The sequence below is a fragment of the Leucopleurus acutus genome (genome assembly GCF_964270905.1).
Source record: "Leucopleurus acutus genome assembly, chromosome: 1".
NCBI classification, from domain to species: Eukaryota; Metazoa; Chordata; class Mammalia; order Artiodactyla; family Delphinidae; genus Leucopleurus; species Leucopleurus acutus.
In genome coordinates, this window is record NC_139142.1 from 133,764,577 (window position 1) to 133,787,011 (window position 22,435).

The following is a 22,435-nucleotide window of genomic DNA, read 5'->3' on the forward strand; positions in this document are numbered from 1 at the left end:
TAGTTGCAGCATGTGGACTCTTAGTTAGAGCATGCATGCGGGATCTAGTTCTCTGGCCAGGGATCGAATCCGAGACCCCTGCATTGGGAGCACAGAGTGTTACCCACTGGATCAACAGGGAAGTCCCCTGCATTATTTTTCAAGACTTTGGAACCATGCTAGTGATTCTTTTGAGTATGAAATGAAAGGGCATTGGGCTCTGAGTGGGAATAGGTGGACCCAGTGTTATTTGTGTGTTCCAAAATTACAAATTGTGACCTCTCTCTGGAAGAAAAGGCATCATAGGGAGGTTGGGAAGAGTACAGGAAATAATGCTGATAAAGAACTGATACAGTGGCTGGTACACAGCTGTTGCTCAAGGAATGACGACAGCTCAAAGAGATTAATTAGACCTGCTTGGGAAAATAGGCATAAAAGCCTGAAAACGATGGATTGGAATGAAGTAGCGTTGACAGCTTAGAGCAGTGCTTCTCATATTTTGATGTACGCAGGAATCACCAGAGGTCTTGTGGAAATGCAGGTTCTGATTCAGTCAGTCTGGGGTGGGGCCTGGGATTCTGTCTTTCTAACAGAATGTCACCCAAATAACAAAGAAGCATGAAATCAACTAGGTAGATTGTGAAACACAAGTCACAGTTCTATTTTGTAAAACAAAGAAACCCTCTCTAATTTCTTAAGATACAAGGTAAGAACAGAGAAAAAACAGGAGGGCCATCTTGTGGAGAAACCTGTCACCAGTGCTAGAGGCCCTCAACCCACTTGAGTTATCTTAGGAAAGATCACTGTGCCTTGTCCAACCATGGACCATCAGGGCTGGATGGCTCACAGGCCCCACCTCCAACCCAGTGGTTTTAGGAGACCGAGGCCCACAGAGGGGAAGGGACTGACCTAGATCACCAGCTAGTTATGGCATCTACAAAGGAGCCTTCCTGGGAGGCTGGAGGCCAGGGGTGGGTGCTGTGGAGTTGAACTTGAAGGATGAAAAGGGGTTGGATAATGGGCCAGTTTGGTCCAGACCGAAATGGCAGTGTGGTGCAGTGAGTTTGAATCCAGCCTCTACCACTATTTGTTGCTGTGACCTTGAAAAGTTATTGGACCCTTCTGAGCCTCAGTTTCCTCATCCATTAAATAGGGGTGACAATGTCTGTTTTGTAGAATTGCTGTGAGGATTAAGTGGGATAATGAATTTAAAAATCCCTGGCCAGAATGTGGGATCATTGAAGGCTGGGGAGGCCTCCTAGAGGAAGCCATAGAAACTTCTGGGTTTAGAAGCACTGGATGGGTGTGGCCTAGCCTGGGTCAGGGTGGCTGGTCTGGTGGGGACAGCCAGGCTTCTGTCAGTCACCCACTTCCCAAGGGTTTCTCTAATGCTGACTCATGGTCACTTGGGTCTCACCTCCAGGTGCCCCAGGGAAGGTGTGGAGACACAGACTATCTCCAGACAGCAGTGGCTGCAGGAGGAAGATGATAAAGCAGCAGTCACTTCATTCTGCTGGTTCAAGACCATGGACATCAAGGATGGCAGCTGGGCAGCTGTGCCAGCCAACTGCTCCCTGGCACCTCTGCGTCCATCAGGGAGGCCAGGGCTTGGAGAGTGACCAACCACCAGCTGTCTGCAGGTTTGGCTCCATCAATGTCCTTTCCACCTACCAGATGTTCATGCTGTGGCTCTTAAATCAGACCAGCTGGGTTAGAACCCTGGCTTCACCACTTACTGTGGGGGGTAGGAAGAGTTATTTACCCTCTCTGTGCTTCAGTTCCTTCCCCATAATCTGGTGGTGATAATGTCCATTTCATAGGGTGGTTTGGGGGACAAAATGAGATAATCCACACAAAGTCTTAACCATGGGGCTCATTAACTTTTAGCTATTATCATTATGTTATTTTTCAAAGGCCATTCCAAGTACTTCCTCCTCCAGGAAGCCTTTCTGATCTACACTAATGACTGAAAGATATTTGTCCTCCTCTATCCCACAAGAAATAGCAATGACTTCTTGCCTTGGGATAGAGATGCGTGGGACCCCACTATCCCCAAATCTAAAGAGGCTGTAAATGCCTAAAAGGCAAAGAAGAGAAGACATGGACATCCCCCAGGGTCTGAAGTACAACCCATTCTGATATGTTTAATGTGTATCGTTTTGTTTGTACTGTATGTACCTTTGCAAATCTGTGTTGTTCTGTGTGCAAGCATTTTTATTGGTATTGTGTGTTAGGTCTCATTTGGTTGTTTTACTCTTTCTGCTCAGCACTTGGTGTTTCAGTCCATGTTGCTGTAAATACACGTGGTCCTTGCATCTGTAGTTGCATAGTAGTACCACATTTTACCTATCCATCTACTCCCCCAGTGTGGACACTTAGGTTGTTTCCAGCTCCCAGTAACCACAAAACAACCCAGCAACAGAATCCTCTTACATTTCCCCTGATGAGCCTGTAAGAGAAGGAACTGGCTTTTAGGGTCAGAGTTCGCTGTGTTTAGTTTCCTTCATCACTGCCAAGACTCTTTGCCGAAATGGCTGTCCCAGGCTACCCCCACCAGCAGTGCACCTGGCCATGACACCCCTCATTCCCCACCACCATTTGGCATTATCCAGTTTTTCTAATTTTTGCCAGTCTAATCGGTGTAAGTGGTATCTCACTGTCATTTTAATTTGTATTTTTCTGATCATGAACAAATCCGACCATCTCTTCATATGCCTGCAGGCTTGCTGAGGTTACTGTTCCTTAAATGCCCACCCAAGTGCTTGGGGTCTGACTTTCAGCTCCTGGGGGCGCCAGACCAGGCTCCTGAGTCGCGAGCAAGGGGCCTGCGGGAGGTCGTGCATCTGGGACCGGGAGGCTGGGACAGCTCGCAGAGGAGACATTCCCAGGGGGACCTGCGGAGCCCCAAGTGGCTCCGAACCGCTGGGCCGTGGGCTGGTCGAGGGAGCCCGTAGAGAGACCCACAGTCTGGCCCGGGATGGGAGGCGGTCGGGAGGTCGGAGCAGCTGCGCCCGCATCATACCCAAGAGCCAAGGAGGGGCGAGGGCTCTGGAGGAGTGGCTGCCGCCTGCACTCCGACGCTCCCGGGAGCCTCGTCCTCACCCCCAGCTCAGCTCCTCCTCCCTCAGCTCCTGGGCCCAGTCGGGCGGACGGGCCGCTCGCGACCAGGCAGAACACAGAGGACCTCCGGAGCTGCGGCATGGAGGAGGAGCTGGCGTGGGAGACCCAGGGCCGTGAGTCCGCGGGGTGGGGGCCGGGACAGGGGCGGGTAGAGGCCCGAGAGGATGCGCCGCAACCCAGCGGGGGCGACCGAGCCTGAGATCTGCGCGGTCCGCGTGGCCACCTGCGTCTTGGGCTTCTTTGTGGCCCCGAGAGGAACTCGCACCCGGCGGAGGGGACATTGGCTGCTCACCCGGGACTGGGAGTGCTCCCCGCCCTGGAGCGGGGAGCTTGGGTGGAGGAGACATTAGCTCGAAAGAAGATGGGAATACGATCCTTTATTGGGTGCTTACTTTGTGTGCCAGCACTTTCTTTGATCTCCACGGTAGCCTTCTGGGTAGGACCTACTGTTATCTCCATTTTGCAGAAGAGAAAGCTGAGGCACAAAGTGGTTAAACAAGTTGCCCAAGGTCACACAGCCTTAAAGTGGTAGAAATGCTGAGGGTCCCAGCTCCCTTAGAATGCCGGGGCTGGATGGGGAGTGGAGGAGGTATGGTGTGCTGCAGGGGGGATCAGGGCACCTCAGAGCCCCCTCCAGGAGTGTGCCTGGCTGCTAGGGCCTCTGGGCCAGGCAGTGGCATCCCTGTGGACATCAGCCAGCTTCGGGGACCTTTGGCTGCACTGCCTGGTAAAGGGAGAGAAGGACTGTGCCATTTTCCTCACTGGGATGCAGATGGGAGTGGGGGTTCTATCAGGTGCTAAGCCTTTCAAACAGGTACAGGGTTCTGCTTGGGGCAGACATCACTTGAGCAGGCCCTTAAAGAACGTGCAGCAATGGATCATTGGGGTGCGCGGGAGGGAATTCTGCGCAGAGGACCCAGCATAGGCACAGGCTCAGAGGCCAGAGTGCAGTGTGTGTCTGTTGTGGCCAGAAAGAGGTTGCATGGATTGAGATGCATGGAAGAGATGAGACTGAAGTTGATTTCACTGGCGCTCTCCAGGGCCTCCATGCTCTCCTTCAGGCTCTTGGCTGTTTGCCAGCACAAACAAGGCCACTCTCCCAGGCTTCCGTCAAGAGAAAGGGAGTCAGAGCTGGTAGGAATCTCTACAGATCACTTTTTCACCCTCCCCTGATTCTACAGTGGAACTGAGGCCCCCAAGGGGGATGTTTCCTGCTGTTAGAAAGTGGCAGTGTGGGAACTAAACCCCAGCTTCCCTAAGCTTACGCCTGAACTGCCAGATCTTTTGCTGAACCTGGATCATAGTGGTTTTCGTCCAAGAGTTTAAGGAAAGGAATGCTCAGGACACAGTTGCTTCCCGGAGGTGTTTGAGATCTGAGAGGGATTCTTCCAGAAGGACCCTCTCCTCCCCTATGGGAAAGGCAGACCCTTTTAGGGGTGAGGAAGGGTGGCACCATCAATGGGGACCACACTTGGAAGGAGATGTTTCCCCCTTTCCCCTGAAGTATTGACATGAAGCTCCCCCTGTCCCCATACACCTCTTTCCTGCCATTTACCTGAGCTTGTGGTTTGGTTTTCCAGGGAACAAATGAGTCTGAACTGGGGCCACATCTTATATAGTTCAAAAGCCCTGAAGAGACTTAATGACTTGTGTGTCACTTATTCATTCAGCAAATATATGCCAGGGCCTGAATTTAGGGATATAGTAGTTAACAAGTCAGACAAAAATCTCTCCCTTCATGGGCTTATATTATAATGGGGGAAGCAGACAGTAAAGCTAATAAATATGTAAATATAGCATAGGCCAGTGGTGAGGGGTGGTGTGGAGAAAAGCAGGGCAGGGAGGTGGGTAGGGAGGGTGTTTCCTTGGTTGGGGCTTCACTGGCTCAGAGAGCCCTGAACAAAGGAAGCCCCACCACCCCCCAGGTCTTTGGCCGCCAGAATTTATTCTCTGACCCTTTGTTTTGGAGGAATAATAGTGATGATGACGATGGTACTATTTGCCAGATACCATGCTAGGAGCTTTTCACATACTTACATCCAATCATTACAATAACCCTGCAGGGCAGCTCATGTCCCCATTTTGCAGATGAGGAAACTGAGGCACAGAAAAATTAAGTAACCTAAGTCACACAGCCAGGAAATGGCTCAGCCACAGGGCAGCAGCTCTGAGGTCCATAGGTTGCATCTGTGAGGCCTCAGAAAGCCCCAAACCCTCTCCTGTATTTGGAAAGCCACGTGGAATTTATCTGGAAAAAACAAATTGATGGCAGGCTTCTCTGTCACTTTAACGCATCCCAGCCTTCCCTGCCAAGACACTGGCGACCTGTCCCTGGATACACAGAGGGGCTGGGTCTGGACATTTGCAGTGGACCAAATGTGCAGGATGTAGGCTCAGCAGCAATAAAACCTCAAATTACATGCCCTGTACTGATTGTGCAAAGGGCCAGCCAATATTGGGTTGGCCAAAGAGTTCATTCGAGTTTTTCTGTAAGATGTTACGGGAAAACCCAAACGAACTTTTTGGCCAGCCCAATATTTGTCCCTTGTGCTTGTGTATCTAAGCGTTTCTGAAGTGGGGACAGGCATCTGTCAGCTTGGGGATTTTCAGTGTCACTCATGGAAGCAGAGTTTTGTGGATTCCTCCATGTGCTCAGCTTTGGGCCCACTGTGAAGTGTGAGTGGGCTGTCAAGTGTCAGGTGTGGCCAGAGCCCCCAAGGAGCTTGAGGTCCAGCCAAAGAGACCGGACATCCTTATGAGCCAAGAGCAGTCAGGATGACGGCAGCATGGGGTTCTGGTGAGATGAGCCCTGGACCACGTCGTCAGGCCTGAGTCCCCCTGGCCTGGCCACCGACCCTCTGAGCCCACCGCTGGCCATGGCAAGGGGCTGGAAGCGGGGCTTGGAGGTTCCTTCTAGTCTGAGACTGAGATGAAGGTGCAGCGACAAGGATGAGAGGAGTGCAGAGACCACAGAGAAGGCAATCAGAGAGGGCCCCACAACCAGGAGGCAGAAGCTGGTTAGGATTAGGGGATGAGGAGAGAAAAGGTGGAGGGACGAAGACAAAGAAGCCGGGTGAACACGCGCCTCTGGCCTCGCCCGGGCCTGACGCAGTGGGTGGCTCGGTAAATCCTGGCTGCCTTCTTCACTGATGGAGCCATGGGAAAGGTGGTTATCGACTCCAGTGGGAATGAATTGCATTCCCTTCCTCAAGAACAGCAATAGCAGTCAGGACAACTGGATGACAGGGCACCTCTGAGAGGGGAGGGGCACACACCTGGCTCCTGTGGATGGTCTTGCCCATGGTCTCCCAGCTTTAGGGTTCTGCCGAGTCCTGGTCATGTGGACATGAGGTGCGCTGGAAGGAGTAGCAACCTGTCTGGGGAAGTCTCCAACATTAAGAAAGAGGAGAAGCATCCACCCACCATTCTGAGCTGGAAGACCCCCTGCCTAGGAGACATTCAAGCCAGGAAGGGGCTGTTCCCCGATCCTCCTTACACAGTGTCGGGGGTCCTCCGCCCTCATCCTGCACCCCTTTTTGTCCCAACAGTGCTTCCTCTGGAGAGGCAGCTCCCTGAGGCTGCCTGCCGGAACCACGTTGGGAGGATGAAGGAGCCAATCGGGAGGAGAGTACACATCAGGGCCAGAAATCATGTGTGTAAAGGGGCTCCAGCTGGGAATAATGCTATAGTGTCACCTCCACACAGGAGGGACAGTTCCCGGAGCCTGGGGCAGGCACATCGGCACGTGTTAACTTGGGGGAGGCTCAGGCCCTGGCCTCCTTGTCCACTTTGCCTCAAAATCTCTGAGGCCCAAAGTCAGGGTCAGGATTCCAGTGCTCTTAACTCTTAATCCTTGTGACCCATCCAGAAGACTCCTCCAAGAAACAGATTTAGAGTCAGGAGGGCAGGGGGTCAAAGGTCAGGAGTCGGAGGCTGGCAGATAGGGACAGGCACCTGGAGAGACAAAGGTGGCCTGGTGCCTCTGGTCAGAAGTCCAGGGGTTCTGGACCAAGGGAGGCTGATGTGTCAGTTGCAATTTTTTTTTTTTTTTTACAGTGTTTTGTTTTAAAATCTTTATTGAATTTGTTACAATATGGCTTCTGTTTTATGCTTTGGTTTTTTGGCCACAAGGCATGTGAGATCTTAACTCCCCGACCAGGGATCCAACCTGCACCCCCTGCACTGGAAGGCGAAGTCTTAACCACTGGACCGCCAGGTCCCTGAGGCATCCTCCCAGCGTGGTTCCGGCGGGCAGCCTCATGGAGCTGCCTCTCCAGAGGAAGCACTGTGTGGACAAAAAGGGGTGCAGGATGAGGGCGGAGGACCCCCGACACTGTGTAAGGAGGATTGGGGAACAGCCCCTCCCTGGCCTGAATGTCTCCTAGGCAGTTCAGTTCTCTGAGGGCCCGCTGTGCCTACTGAGTGTGTAAAACTGTTGTGGGCCCAGGCCTGCCCTTGGCCTGGTGGGGAGGCAGACCAGGCCTCAGGGAAGGGTGCAGGTGGGGTGGTTCGCAGCCCTGCTGGAGAAGGGGGCAGAGGGAAAAGCCATTCTTCTGGTTGGGGACACTGGCGATGGGCCTGGGTACCACGTGGGGTAGCCTCTCCGTGTGTTGGGGCTTCTAGCTGTCAGGAGCATCTTAGAGGAGATGCCAGCGCCTGGGTGAGAGGTCAGTGGAGGCTGAAAGGGTTGGATGCAGGATTCCTGACTGCAGCAGTTATCCTCTGTCTGGTTTGATGTGCCAGGGGTACAACTTGGGTCTTCACAGCCTGCCTAGGGCTCAGTAATAGTAGCAGGAATTCTAGGGTGTGTCTGGTGTATTTTGGTTTTCAGAGCACTCATCTACCTGTTTCCTGGTGGTTCTCACTCACCCCTGGAGAGGGGAGGAGAGCAGGGAGGATTGGTCCTATTTATAGATGGAGGCAGGTACAGAGGAGGGCAGCAAGACACCTTAGGTCACACAGCACATTACTGGTGACTGGAGCCTTGGTCTCATCTCCTGGACAAGCACTTGGAAGGAAACATGGACTTGCAAGTTGGACTTGCATCTTATGGATGATAGGATGCTAATGACAGGTTCATTCATTCATTTACTCGTTGAATGATTCATTTGTTCAATAAGTATTAAGGGCTTACTCTGTGCTGGCACTGTGCTAGGTGATGGGGACAGCAGAACCCATGGCAGACATGGTCCCAGCCCTCTTGGAGCTGATAGTCTGGTGGGGGAAAACAGACATTAAATAGAGTATCTCACAAATAGTTCATTCCCACTGTCACAATTTGAAAGCATGGGGGCGTCAGAGGGGCCCTCTCGGCCAGAAGTCCTCCCAAGGAAGTGGCATTTTTGTGGGAGCCAGTGAAAAAGGGCAGTGTTTTCAGGCAGAGGGGACAGAATGGGAAAGGAAGGGACAGCTCGTCCCCAGAGAGACCACACAGAAAATTAGTGTTTTCTTTTGTTGCCCCATCACATGCTGAAAACTGTGGAGGGAAGTGGGTTCATGGGTTGGAGGCTGGCCTCCCCCAGGCCTGCTCAGATGTGCTGAGGGCCAGAGACCAGGGTGAACTGCCAGGGCGGTCTGACAGTGAGTTTGGGGGTGGGGGGTAGGTCAGAACCCTTCAACCCTGTTCTGAAGGAAGGAGGGGACAGAACCCAGGCACTCAGGATTCCTCAGGGACTTGGAAAATAATCCTCAGACACAGGTGGCTGCCCAGCAGAGGGAGCAACAGGAACAGACTTAGAGACAGGATGTTGTCTGGCATTTCTGAGAAGCAGTGCCAGGCCATGCAGGGCCTCATAGGCCCAAGGTTTAGGCGTTTGATCCAAGAGCAGTGGGAAGCTGGGAAGAGTTTTAGGTGGGGGACAGACGGATCTAGACATGGTGTTTTACTACATTCATTTCAGCAGCTGCAGAGTGGAAGAGGAGGGGGTCAGAGTGGGGCTGTGGCCCCAGCCGACTGGTCACCAGAGCCAGCAAAGGTCCTTCCACCCCGCAGACCAGCTGTCCTGGCCGGGAGGTAGGGAGGCTGTGCGAGGTGGGCCAGGCAGCCAGCTGGTGCCTCACAGGTTTCCTCTCCCTCCTGGCAGGTGGGCAGGGTGGCCCTGCACTGGGCTGCAGGCGCAGGGCACGAGCAGGCTGTGCGGCTGCTCTTGGTGTGTGTGCATGTCCATCTTCCTGTCTGTCTCAGGGTGGGGCAGGGGCATCAGAACTCATTCTGGGTCTATGAGCCAGCTGTCATTGCCGAGGTTGTCACCGATACACAGACGAACAGGTGCAGGCTGGGCAGTGGGTGAGTCTTCAGGGGCCAATGACACTGTACCAATCCTACTTTCCCTTTGCACAGTCATAAAGATCTCTTCATTTTCAAGGGCCTTTCAGTTCTCAGCCTTTTCAGTCCCTCGTGATGTCATGTGAACAGGGAGAAATATGGGCTATAGAACAGGTAATTGGGTGGGTTGACAAAGGCCTCATTAGTAAAGCCATCGGGAGGGAGGTCTCTCATGATATGCCACAGGGCTCTGCCCTGGCAAACACTAACCCACAACCTGGATAAAGACTAACAGTCTTACTTAACAAATTGGCAGGGAGAGAGAGAGCAAAATAATAACAAGGTCTACAAATTTATCTCTACGGGTTTGGATAAAGAGCTGAATCTGACAACGGCATTTGACAGGGATACATTTTTAAAAAATTATAAACTTTTCTGCAGAAACTTAGCTTCCGTGGAAATACTTTTCTTTGTCCTGACTTCTCTTTGCTCTGAGGACCCACCATGAAGGGGGCTTGATTACAAGTCAGGGCTGGGGTTGGGGCAGCAACACCTACCTCCCCACTTCCTCACCCCATCTCCTCCCTGCTCCTGCTTAGGCCTCATTTAGAGATGACCCTGGAAGGAGAGTGTCTGGTTTCCTTAGTCTGAGCGTCCCAATAAACCACTGGAACTTCTTGCATCAGCCTTTTGCCCACAAAGACCCTCACTGTTGGGACTTCCCTGGTGGCATAGTGGTTAAGAATCCATCTGCCAATGCAGGGGACACGGGTTCGAGCCCTGGTCCGGGAAGATCCCACATGCCGCGGAGCAACTAAGCCCACGCGCCACAACTACTGAGCCTGCGCTCTATAGCCCGTGAGCCACAACTACTGAGCCTATGTGCCACAACTACTGAAGCCCGTGCGCCTGGAGCCTGCGCTCCACAACAAGAGAAGCCACAGCAATGAGAAGCCCGCACTCCGCAACGAAGAGTAGCCCCTGCTCGCCGCAACTAGAGAAAGCCCGCGTGCAGCAAGGAAGACCCAACGCAGCCAAAAATAAATAAATTAATTAATTAAAAAGAAAAGACCCTTACTATCACCACCATGCTCTGTTATTTCTTCCTTGAGGGACTGAGTGAGAAAAGAAGATATGAGGGAGAATAGTAAGAGAGGGTGCTTACAAATCTTCTCTGTTTCCTTTGCAAACAGCAATAAATATGTTTTGAAAAATAAGAAGGCTGGTAAGCGTGCCTACTTTAATAACAGGAGGGGAGGGTAGAGGAGACACTGGAGAAGGGAAATCCTGTTGTTGGGGGGAAGGTCTCTAGTGAAAAGCCACAGGGCTCTGTTCTGATAGCTCCTGGAACTAGGACAGTGAGGTACCTTGGGGTTCCCACTGGCAAGAGGCTCTGTCTCCCATGACTCTCCTCCCCCAGCCTTGAGCCTTGACCCTTTTCATTCCCAAGCTCCTGTGGGCTTCTCCCCTTGGACTCTGTCCTTCGTCAGCCAGCCAGCCCACAGTTACTGATACTCTACCAGTAGCTGAGCTCTGAGCCAGTGCTGGGTCTCCTGGCCTCTTTGGTTCTAGCTGAGACCAGAGTCCCCATCTGAGGTGCTATGGTGGGTCCAGCACCTTCCCAAGGTTTCAGGAGGAAGGGCTTAAATTCTCGTGGTCACTCTTGACTCTTACTTCCAGCTTCTGCTCGGTTTTCGCCGTCCTCTTGAAATTTTGCACATAGTCCTTTGTCTCTCCCTTGGCATCACCCCTAACATGGATCACAGTCCTTCTCCCCACTTTCCATAGAGACCCCATTCACACACTTTGATGTGGGGCAGGCTTTCCAAAATAAGAGGTGGAGGGGATTTACATCACACACAAAAACAATGTAAAAATCCTAAAATCCTGTCTTTGACATTCCTGTTCTTTATTATTTTCTTTCCTTTACCATATGCTTTCTTTTCTTCTTTATTTTGAATTTATTTTTTAAATTGAAGTATAGTTGATTTACAATGTTGTGTTAATTTCTGCTGTACAGCAAAGTAACTCAGTTATACATATACATACATTCTTTTTTATACTATTTTCCATTATGGTTTATCCCAGCACACTAAATGTAGTTCCCTGTGCTATACAGTAGGACTTTGTCCATCTATTCTATATGTAACAGTTTGCATCTACTGACCCCAGACTCCCAGCCCATCCCTCCCTCCTCCCCCCCTCCCCCTTGGCAACCACAATTTTGTTCTCTGTGGCATTCCTGTTCTTTAAAGTCCCTTGGTCCTTTCCTTGTCTTGGGCTTGGCCTCTTCCCCTGCCCCACTTTCAATGCTGTTATTGTCTGCACCGTCCCCGCCCTGCCTCCAAATTCCTGCCATCATGCCCAGTCAGTCCTTTCTGGGTTTCACCTTTCATCCCAACCACTTGTCACAGCTTTTACCCAAACCCAGTTCTGTCCCTAAGAGGGATTGTGGTGCCAACCACTAAGACCCCTTTTCCTGGTGCCCCCCCAGAAGCTCTTTGTGGAGCCAAGTGGGGAAGTGGTTGTGACTAGGGTGCTCTGTGCAGGTGCTGGGGTGAGGCACCCTTTCCCCCAGAGGTCCAGACTGTGAAATTGAGGCTGATTCAGGACTAGGCCAATCCTGTTCTTCTGGCAGCTTAGAGTGTGCTGGGGATGAGGACACATCAGGGACACTGATCCCTTAGCCCTTCCTGAGGTGGGCTCTGCATTTCTGCTCCCAGCTGGACTTGGGAGCATTTTCCCACTGCAAACCTGCTTATGCTTGTGGGGAGATTCTGTGGCCCATCAGTACCAGGTCACCCTGTGGGCTCATTCTATGAATGACAGGCCGTTGGCCTCACCAGGGGACCCAGAGCCACACATGACCCTGTTTCTGTGGGAAAATATGTTCTGGTCTTTGAACGCCCGACTTAGAGACAAACTTTGGGGCTGTCCAAAGCTGAGGGAGGCCAGTGTGGTCTGTAGGCAGAAGGTGGTGATGATCTCCCAGGCCTCTGTTCTGCTCAGACCCTGCCACATCCCACCACACTCAAGGAAAGACAGAGAAAAACCACTTCTAAGAGGGTGGCTGGCTGTCAGTGCATCCTGGGAGGTGAGTTTGGAGGCCTGGGGGTGCTCTTCACAGAGAAGGAAAGACTCAGTAGAGGTGGGGATGAAGCCTGCCCTCAGATGCAGAACCCCACGAAGGTGGAGGGCAGTGCAGGGGCTCTGGTGACCTGGAAACACTTTGCAGATGTTGAGGAAGAGCATCCTGCAAATAGGATCTGGGCTGCCATCAGAAGAAGGCCTAGATCTATTTTCAGTTGCTCCAAAGGGCCAGTAGGGTGGAAAGCACAGGGATGCAGATTTCAGTTCCGCATGAGGAGGGACTTTTCACGGTGAGAAGTGTTTGACGGTGCAGTGGTTGTCTTGTGCAGCGGCGAGATGCCGTCCCTTCGTGTGCGCAGACCTAAGCCATCTGCCTGGAGGATGTTTCGCAGGAGATTCAAACAGTTGATTCTCAAATGCCAGTCCAGGGTGAGGTCTTCACCAGTCACAGCAAATCAGAAAATTAGAACAATGCAGTGTATGTTTCATGAAGCTGTATTTGGAAAGAGTATACTCTGAGATCAGCTCCTTCCAAACTTTTTTGTGGTAAAACGGTCCATCTTTGTGAACTGGTGGTGAGAGGAGATGGCAGCTCTTTTATTTTTAAGGTTTATTCGGTATCCCCACAAAAGTTTGCAGTTGGTGGGAGAGTAAATCCTCAGAGTTATCACAGGGAGAAAATCTTTTTCCCTTTTTTCTTTTCTTTCTTTTTATTGTATCTATGTGAGAAGATGGCTGTTAGCTGAACCTACTGTGATGATCATTTCACAATATATGTAAATCAAGCGATCATGCTGTGTGCCTTAAACTTATACTGTGATGTATGTCAATTATTTGTCAATAAAACTGGGGGGGGAAATGTTTGCAATAGTATATCAGCCTCTGTTTAAAACAATTTCCTGGACTCTAAATTCCTAAGGCCCAGAGCTCCCCGGCCTGGGTGGCACTTAAGGTCCCTTATGGTCACACGATTGTGCAAAGCACACTTGGGCCCAGGTGGCACAGCCACGCCCCCTCCCCTCATAGTCTCCTCCCTCCACCCCCCCCCACCCCCAGCCATGTCCTCTCCCCAAGTTTGGGATGAATGCGCTTCTCCTGTCTGCCTGGTTCAGCCACTTACAGATCCTCCAGATCCTGGTCAACTCCGGGGCCAAGATCCACTGTAAGAACAAGGTAAGGCCTCAGCCCACTTGCCCGCTCTCTACCTCCTGCTGCACAGGGCTGCCCCCACCTCTGCTGCCTGTCCCCATCACTGCCCCCTCTGTCCCCTCATGTGCCTCTGCCTGCCCCAGCTTGCCTCGACCCTCTGAGAAGCGTCCTGAACCCCCAGCTGAGCTCAGCCTTGTGAAGCTGGGACCCTCACTACTTCCACTGGGGCTGGGAGAAGGGCCTGGGGACGCCTCTTTCATCATCATTGAAAGCCCCTGGCTTCTGATCCCCCTACTCTTTACCACTCTGTGATGTTGAGACAGTCCCCAGTCCTCTGGCCAGCCTCTTGTTCACAAAGGGGAATTAAAGAAACACCCTCAGAAGATTAAATGAGAAGGAGGTAGGGCCTTCTCCCTCCCACGGGGCCCCGGCTCCCTTGCGGTCAGTATGGCCAGGTAGAAGGAGCAAAGCACCATTTACCAAACTCTGGGACCTTGGGCAAATTATTTTACCACCCTGAGCCTCACTTTTCCCATTTGGAAATAAGAGTGCTAGTACCCATCTCTGAGCTGAGGCAGAAGTAATTGCAGTGCTGTGTCTAAAGTACCTGGCCCAGTGCCTGGCACGTTAGCGACCCTGGCAGTTCCCCGTTGCTCACTGGTGTGTGCTATGGTTTGAGGGAGGAGAGCCCCAGGGAGTCAAGAGTGCCCAGAATCCCTGAACTGGTGTCTCAACTTTTAGGGGGTTGGTGGCCCTTATGAAAATGCAAACATTTCTGGGCCAAATACCTTCAGCCAGGAGTTCTCAACCTTGGTCCTTAGAGAGACAGAATTTGGGGATCCGTGAACTTTGAAGGGAAAACAAGGACCTTTTTTTTTTTTAAACTGCCCTCTGCTTAAAATTTTAGCATTTCTTTCCATGATGAATGCAGGTAGAATTAATATACCTGTGACATTTTCTCTAAGACAAAATGTAGCTCTTTTCATATCACATTACAGTTTTTGCAGTTATCTCAAAATACTGTTTACGCTCGTATCATTACTTTGAAATCATGGCGGTAGTTATTAGACCTGTCACTAGATCTTGTTGTTTAATGGATCAATAAAGCATATATGCTACTAGATAAAAAATTTGGGTTTTAATATTTTGATAATTCTATTTCAATATCATTGTTTTTCTTTTCTGGTAGGCAGAATACTGTCCGCCCCAAGATGTCCATATCCCTATCCCTAGAACCTGTGAACTCTAGAACCTAACATGGCAAAAGGAATTTTTCTGATGTGATTAAGTTAAGGACCTTGAGATGGGGAGACTATTCTGGATTATCCACATGTGCCCACATGTCCTTTTAGGGGAAAGAAGGAGGGAGGCAGGAGAGTCAGAGAAGATGTGATTGAAGGAAGCAGAGGTTGGAGTAATGTGACCCACAAGCCAAGGAATGCAGGTAGCCTCTAGAAGCTGGAAAGGCCAGGAAATGGATTCTCCTAGAAACTCCAGAAGAGAAGCAGCCCTCCCAGCCCATTTTAGACTTTTGACCTCCAGAACTGTAAGATAATAGATGGGTGTTCACCAGACACCAAAAAGGACCATGGCACACAGGAGGTCTGCCCTATACCACTGTTAGGATCTTGTTGGCAGTGGTAGAAATGTCTCACAGCTCTCAGTGAAGGATACCCCTAGGCTATGGGCCACAGGATCCAAGCCCAGTTTCAAGCTGAGGGCCCTCCTGTCCAGTCCTGCCTGTCTGGCTTAGCCTTAGAGAGAGTCTCAGTGGTCTTGCAGAATCCAGTAGCTGTTGCAATGAAATTTGCTATCAACACAGAATGAGCCTCAGTGTTCTAGAATGAGGGAGGTGAGGTCTTAAGTGTGTGTGGAGGGCAGGGCTCTGAGTAGTGGATCTTCTAGTTAAGCAGGTCCATTCCATATTAGTTTTCTGTTTTTGGTAACAAACCACTCTAAAATGTAGTGGCTTAAAGTAACATTGATTTATGATTTTTCATAATATCATTGGCTGGTCAGTTCCTCCAGCCTTGCCTGGGCTCACTTATGAGGACACAGTCAGCACATGTCTGGGGCCTCTGCAGGAAGAGGGAACGTTGCGGATGGTGTGGCCAGTGTCTCCAGGTGGTAGCTGACATTCATGGAGACTTCCTCCTGTGACAGCCCCAGGACATCAAAAGAGCAAGAGTAGAAGTAGCAAGGTTTCTTGAGATATTATTTCTACCGCATTCTACTGGTCAAAGCCCATCACAGGGTCAGCCTCGTTTCAGGGGGAGGAAAATATCGGATTCCTGCTCTTGATGTGAAGAGTAGCACAGTCCTGCTGCTTGATCTTGGGACAGTTTCTCAGTCCATCCTGTTTTTCATGACCTTGCCACTTTTGAAGAGTACTGGTCAAGTATTTTGTAGAATATCCTTCAATTTGGTTTTGTCTGATGTTTTTCTCATGATTAGATTGGGGTTATGGAATTTGGGGAAGAAGACCCCACAGGTCAAATGCCCTTCTCATTACCTCCTATCAGGGGGCATGTGATACCATTGTGATTCGTCACTGGTGATGGTCTCTTGATCCAGTTCTGACACCAATTCCGATGTGTGTTTTTTCCAGATCACCAAGCAGTTAACTCAGTTCCCCGTGGACACTGACCGGGAGTCCACAAATTTAACTCACTTCTGACACTACTTGGAGATAGTGTCAGATTCTGCCGGTTAAGAGTTCAGTCCTACAAGACTGCCCACGCTTTGGATGTCAGTCACAAGCCCAGGTGGTTGCCTAGCTATATAATTGCCTGTAAATCAGAAGTTCCCACGACCCCCTCCCCAGGTTCGGTTAATTGCTAGAGCGGCTCTCAGAACTCAGGTAACCGGTTTACTTACTATATTTCTGGTTTGTTACGAAGGATATTAAGGATATGAATCATCAATGGCCAGATGAAGAGATGCATAGGGCAAGGTCCTGAACGCAGGTGCTTGTGTCCCCATGGAGTTTGGGACCCGGCACATGGATGTGATCTGATTCACCAACCTGGAAGTTCTCCAAGCCCTGTCCTTTTGGGGTTTTAATGGAGGCTTCCTTACATAGACTTGATAGATTAAATTCTCAGCCCTTGGTCATTGACTGAACCTCCATCCCCTCTCCTCTCCTCAGAGGTGAGGAGGTGGGACTGGAAGTTCCAACCCTCTAATCACTGTTGGTTCCCCGGGCAACCAGCCCCCCATCCTTTATTTACTTAGGGGCTTCAAGTCACCTCGTTAACATCATAAAAGACACCTTTATCACTGTTACCATTTAGGAAATTCCTAGGGTTTTAGGAGCTCTGTGCCAGGAGCCAGGACAAAGACCGAATATATATTTCTTATTATAAATCATAATATCAAGCTTGATCACTTGGTTAAAGTGGTGTCGGCCAGGTTTCTCCACTGGAATGTTAGCATTTTTCCCTTTCCTTACTCTATTGTTAGAAACTCTTTGTCGTTTTAATTTGCATTTCAATAATGACTAATGATGTCATATATTTTTTCATGTGCTTATTTGTCATTCCATATATCTTCTTTGGTGTGCAGATTATTTTTTAATTGGGGTAATTTCTTATTGATGAGTTTTTAGAGTTCTTTGTAGATTTTGGATGTATTTCAAAATAAATTGCAGACGTCAATGTATTTCCCTCTAAATATGTCAGCATGCGTATCATTAACTAGAGTTCAAATTCTTTGTATACAATGAAATACAAGCTGAGTCTTTTTTTTTTTTTTTTTTTTTGCGGTACACACTGTTTTTTGTTTTTTTTTTTTGTGGTCTCACTGTTGTGGCCTCTCCCGTTGCGGAGCACAGGGTCCGGACGCGCAGGCTCAGCGGCCATGGCTCACGGGCCTAGCCACTCTGCGGCGTGTGGGATCTTCCCGGACCGGGGCATGAACCCGTGTCCCCTGCATCAGCAGGCGGACTCTCAACCACTGCGCCACCAGGGAAGCCCAAGCTGAGTCTTTAAAAAAATATTTATTTATTTTTTATTTGGTTGCACCAGGTCTTAGTTGTGGCTTGTGGGCTCCTTAGTTGCAGCTCCAGGGCTCCTCATTTTAGCTGCAGCTTGCCAGCTCCTTAGTTGTGGCATGTGAACTCTTAGTTGCAGTGTGCATGTGGGATCTAGCTCCCTGACCAGGGATGGAATCTAGGCCCCCTGCATTGGGAGTGTGGAGTCTTATCCACTACACCACCAGGGAAGTCCCTACACACTGAAATTTGACAAGTGCTACTCCTGTGTAACCCAAACCACTGTCAAGATGTAGAAGACTGTTCCATTGATTTTTATGACCCATTGATTGTTACAATCTATTTGGAAAAGTACTCCAAATAATCTAGCTGTAATGCAAGGCCAGGGTAGAAGCTCTGGACTATAAACATAGGATTTGCAAACCTCCCTCACTTAAATATTGCTTCTGGGGCTAAGAGACCTTCAATAAAGCGAAGCACAATAAGCCTGTATTATCCTAACTTGACCTGTGAGGAAATGGGCACTCAGAGAGGTATAGGTAACTTGCCGAAGACCCCAGAGCTGATAAATGCTGGGGCTGGGATTTGAACTCTGGCATCCTGAGTCCCACCAGCCCCCGTGAGGCTAAGTGGGTCCTGTGGATGTCCCAGGGGCCTATCCCCATTTTCAGTGTGGTTTCCTTTGGAAAGCTGTTCTGATCCCAAACACTCATTGTCTGGGAGACAGCCAGTGTGTGAGCAAGGCCTCCCTTCGCAGACTGCAGGGACCACCCTGGGCTTGTTTCCAGGACAGCCTGACCTTACTGCACTGCGCAGCCCAAAAAGGCCATGTGCCAGTGCTGGCGTTCATAACAGAGGACCTGGAGGACGTGGCCCTGGACCACACTGACAAGGTGAGTGTGGCCTCAAGGCTGTGTGTCCTTCCCATCGGGCTTGGGATTCCTGGGGCCTCTCCTGTACATTCCTTGAGTGCATCCCTTGAGCCATGGGTAGTGCAGACTGGACCCCACCTCAGGGAGTTGCTGGTCTAGAAGGGGCATTAGGGCACAAATGAGCAGGACGCCAGCAGCACATGGTCAGTTCCCTCAGAGAGACTCTGATATGGACTAGACAGGTTAGAGAAGGGAGACAGTGCTTTCTGCTTCCTGGAGGAGGTGGAATTTGGTAAATGAATAGATTTCATTAGTAAGATTAGAAAGCAAGGGGCATTCCAGATGGAGGAGAGACAATTGCTAGAGCTTTAGAGGAAAAGGGCTTTTGGTGTGTGAGTTCAGATGGGTTAGAATCTTGGGAATGAAGCCCTGAGAGGTTGTTCGGGGCCTTCATGGAGATCTCAACCCGCAGCCTCAGGAATGGGTCGTTTATTCAGGAGCCACAGGAGGATTTCAGTGGGGGAGGGACCCACCAAGTGGGGTCTTGTTGGGAAGATGGTCTGGGCTTTCCAGGCAGGGTGTATAAGGCAAGGTGGGGGAGAGTGTCTGGAGCACTGCAAGCCCAGTGTGGTTGGGAAACTGAGGCCAGGTGGGCAGGGCGAGGAAGATTCACTTTCTTCTCCTCCCCCGCCAGCTGGGAAGGACAGCATTTCATTGGGCTGCAGAGCACGGGCAGCTGGATTCTCTGGACTTCCTTGTGGGCTCTGGCTGTGACCACAGTGTCAAAGACAAGGTACTGTAACCATGGGTCCCAGGGGGAGGGCTGGGCTCTGGGCTCCTGACCGGGGTGGTCACGGGCAGCTCACCTGTGTCTACTGCCAACTGCAGCATGCTAGAGGGGCTGGTGGCCCAAAGACCAGCGTGTGTCTGATGCTCATGCAGCAGGCATTTTTTGAGCACACACTATGGGCCAGCCGTGTGCTATGGGTGAAGAGCACAAAGATGCCCAAGACACAGTTTCTTAATCAAGGAATTCAACCACAATCCTAGGAAAGAGCTGTGAGCCAATGTGGGGAGCCAGGATGGCAAATCTGATTGGTTGGTAGTGATGCCTGGAGTGGGTTTGAGCGGGGCTGTGATTCCACTGGGGATGTCTGTTGCTGGGGGGAATGGGGAGGAGTTGGGGGACGGTAGCCACATGCCTGCTGGTTATTTGCTTTCTTTGTGTTTTAGTAATCTACTATGATTATGGCAAAAGTAGGATGAGACCGCTGAGGAGGGAGCAGTTCATTCAGGGTGGAGAGCTTATAAGCAGGAATTCACCTATCTGAGAATAGATGAGGGGTTGGGACCCAAGGGGACTACCCTACAAATGACTTGTATCAATGGACCATTGTGAATCATTAGGCAAATGTGTTGCAGCAAATTCTAAACAGTGCTTCCAACAAAGGGAAGAATTCCACTGTTAATTTTCTGATTAATATGCTTGGCTAGGATACAAGGAGTTCTGTTTACAAAGCTAGTGACAGAGCTCACAGACCAATGAATCACAGGATCTTAGATCAAGGGCCAGTTCAACCTTCTCGTTTTACAGATGTGGAAGCTCAGGCCCAGAGAAGGGATTACTGTAGCCAAGGTCACACAGCAAGACAAAGGTCGAGCTGGGTTTGGAGCCAGCATCCTGATGCCCCCCTGTGCTCCTCCTTCATCAGGCTGCCTCCTGCGGCCCTGAGCCCTGGGGGTCTGCACCAAATCTGTCCACCCACACTCAGCCTTTCAGGATGAAAAGGCTAAGTCAGGTTCTGAGATTCAGATCAGGCTGATTTCCTTCATTTCAGAAACATGGGCGGAGCAGGTTGTGCTCTGTGCCAGGCCCTGAGCCAGGAACTGGGAGTACGGACAGGGGTAAAGAATGACCCTCGCCAGGACACATCCACCCAGGAGGCAAAAAAAAAAAAAAAAAAAAATGATGTACTCAGGGCCCCAAGAGAGCAGAAGCACCAAACTAGAAAGCAAGAAAAGTTCAGCTTTGGTGAACTCACCCAGAATCTTGCAATCAGAAATGCTAGGAAGAAGCTTTTAAAATTACATGTCCCTGTTAAGTGTTGTATTTTCCAATGAGGAATGTTTTCATTTTGAATTTCATTTGGGGAGAGGGCACAGTACGCTTTTCAAGGCTTTGGGCCACTGAAGGCCTGACTCGTGCTAGGACCCACCAGCCCATGTAGGGGGACACACCTGTCAGAACAGATGACAACATACCTCACGCTGCAGGTGCTGTGGTAGGGAGGCATTGAGAGCCCGGAGAGAGTGATTAATTCCTCCGGAAATGTCAAGGAGAGGCTGACAGGGCCCCACAGAGGTGGAGAGGCTGGATGTCCCCACGGGTGGAGGGGAGAGGCCAGGCTCAAGGCCAAGGCCTCCTTCCACCCAGCCCCCTGTCCTGCCTGGGCAGAGTGTGAGGACCCTGGGCAGGGGGTCCATGCCATCTGCAGCTTCAAAGGGTAGGAAGTAGATATTTATAATCCAGAAGGAAGAGGGAAGCCCTGCCCTGTTTCCACAGCTCTGCTAACTGGGGGCACGTGCCAAACCCCAATGTTCACACACTTCCTTCCGGTCTCTTTGAACACAGAGACTTCAGGCTGTGGCTACACCGCCCACAGCCTGACCCTTGCCTGCTGTGGCGAGCCGACCACGGAGCGGGTGGGAGAAGAGCCGAAAAAAGCTGTTGAGGGGATTTTTTAAACTTAATTTTATTTATTAATATAATATAATGATGATCATAAAGGGAATGTAGATGTTTCCTCCTTGACCCTGTAAGATAGTTATAGCTGTTTATGTGTGTGTGTTTATCTATCATGGGGGCGGGGTATATTTTTAACTACTTTAAGTACTGCTTTGGCTTCTGTATGTGTTCACATCCTCATTGGGCCCTTTATAGATATCTGTGCCTAAACACACAGGGAAGGTACTGAGACAGGCCAGGGCAGAGGAAAGCACTGGTTCAGCTCGATCGTCCCCATGGCCTTCTGGGCATGATACATGGCTGAAGCTGGGTCCTCCCTTCTGGGTGCTTTTGTGGGTCCCTCCAGGGTCCTTGTCCTGGTCCCCCATCTGTGGTTCCTCTGTAGGGACATACCTTTTCTCGGGCTGGCCACGTCCAGCTGCCTCTTCTTCCCTGGGGCCCCTTACCCTCCTGCAGCAAGTTCCCTTTAAAGATGATCCCAGATAGGCTGCCCTCTGTGGGACCACTTCCAACACAAAGAACACTGTGCCCTTTGCCCGCCCAGTGGAGCCACCTCTCTTGGCTCTGTCACTGTCACCTTTAGACTTCTCAAGGGTGAGGCTGCTCCCAATCCTCTGGTTCTCGAGTTCCAGGAGACACAGGTCAAGCTCTCCATCACATTATGTATTATCATTGAACAAATATCTACTGAGTGTCTGTCACGTGCCCAGGCCCTAATCTAGGCACTTGGGGAAATTTCAGAGAACAAAATGGACAAAAATCCTTGCCCTTGTGATGCTTATTTCCAGCCAATGAACAACAAGCATAGTATACAAGTGGATTGTAGAGGGTGTTAGGTGGTCAGTGCTATGGGGGAACAGGAAAAGTGGAGCAGGGTAAGGGGATCAGGAGAACAGGAGGTGGGAGTTGTGGTTTTCAGTATTGTGGTCACGGTGGGCTGCACTATTCAATGAGAAGCTGACATCTTGAGCAAAGGCGCAGGAGGCGAGCGATTGGGCCGTGTGGCTGCTGGGCACAGCCTGAGCACAAGGAGAGTCTCTGGGGCTGTAGCCTGAGCAGAGAGAGGGGATGCATCCGGGGTCACCAAGTTGGGACTGGCTTTAGACTGGAGCATGGAAAAATAGGGATTTAAAAAAAATTTTTTTTAAAGTAATATGTCCGTCTTAAAGTGTACGAAAAGAGACCAGAACTTGGCCCTTGAAAGTGCCCCTGGCTTTTGGTAG

The 22,435-nt window shown here is 50.6% G+C and overlaps 1 protein-coding gene across 1 annotated transcript in view; it reads left to right on the top strand.

The window, feature by feature from the left end:
• Positions 1-3,178: 3,178 nt before the first annotated feature.
• The window catches only part of ANKDD1A (ankyrin repeat and death domain containing 1A), a gene marked incomplete at both ends in the record, with an annotated part of 35,309 nt that continues 16,052 nt past the window's right edge, over positions 3,179-22,435 (top strand). Inside the window, 7 exon segments of the mRNA XM_082850930.1 lie at positions 3,179-3,212; positions 6,648-6,751; positions 9,183-9,248; positions 13,481-13,627; positions 18,352-18,375; positions 18,377-18,487; positions 19,161-19,259. Of these exon segments, the coding sequence (XP_082707056.1) occupies positions 3,179-3,212; positions 6,648-6,751; positions 9,183-9,248; positions 13,481-13,627; positions 18,352-18,375; positions 18,377-18,487; positions 19,161-19,259 (585 nt within the window).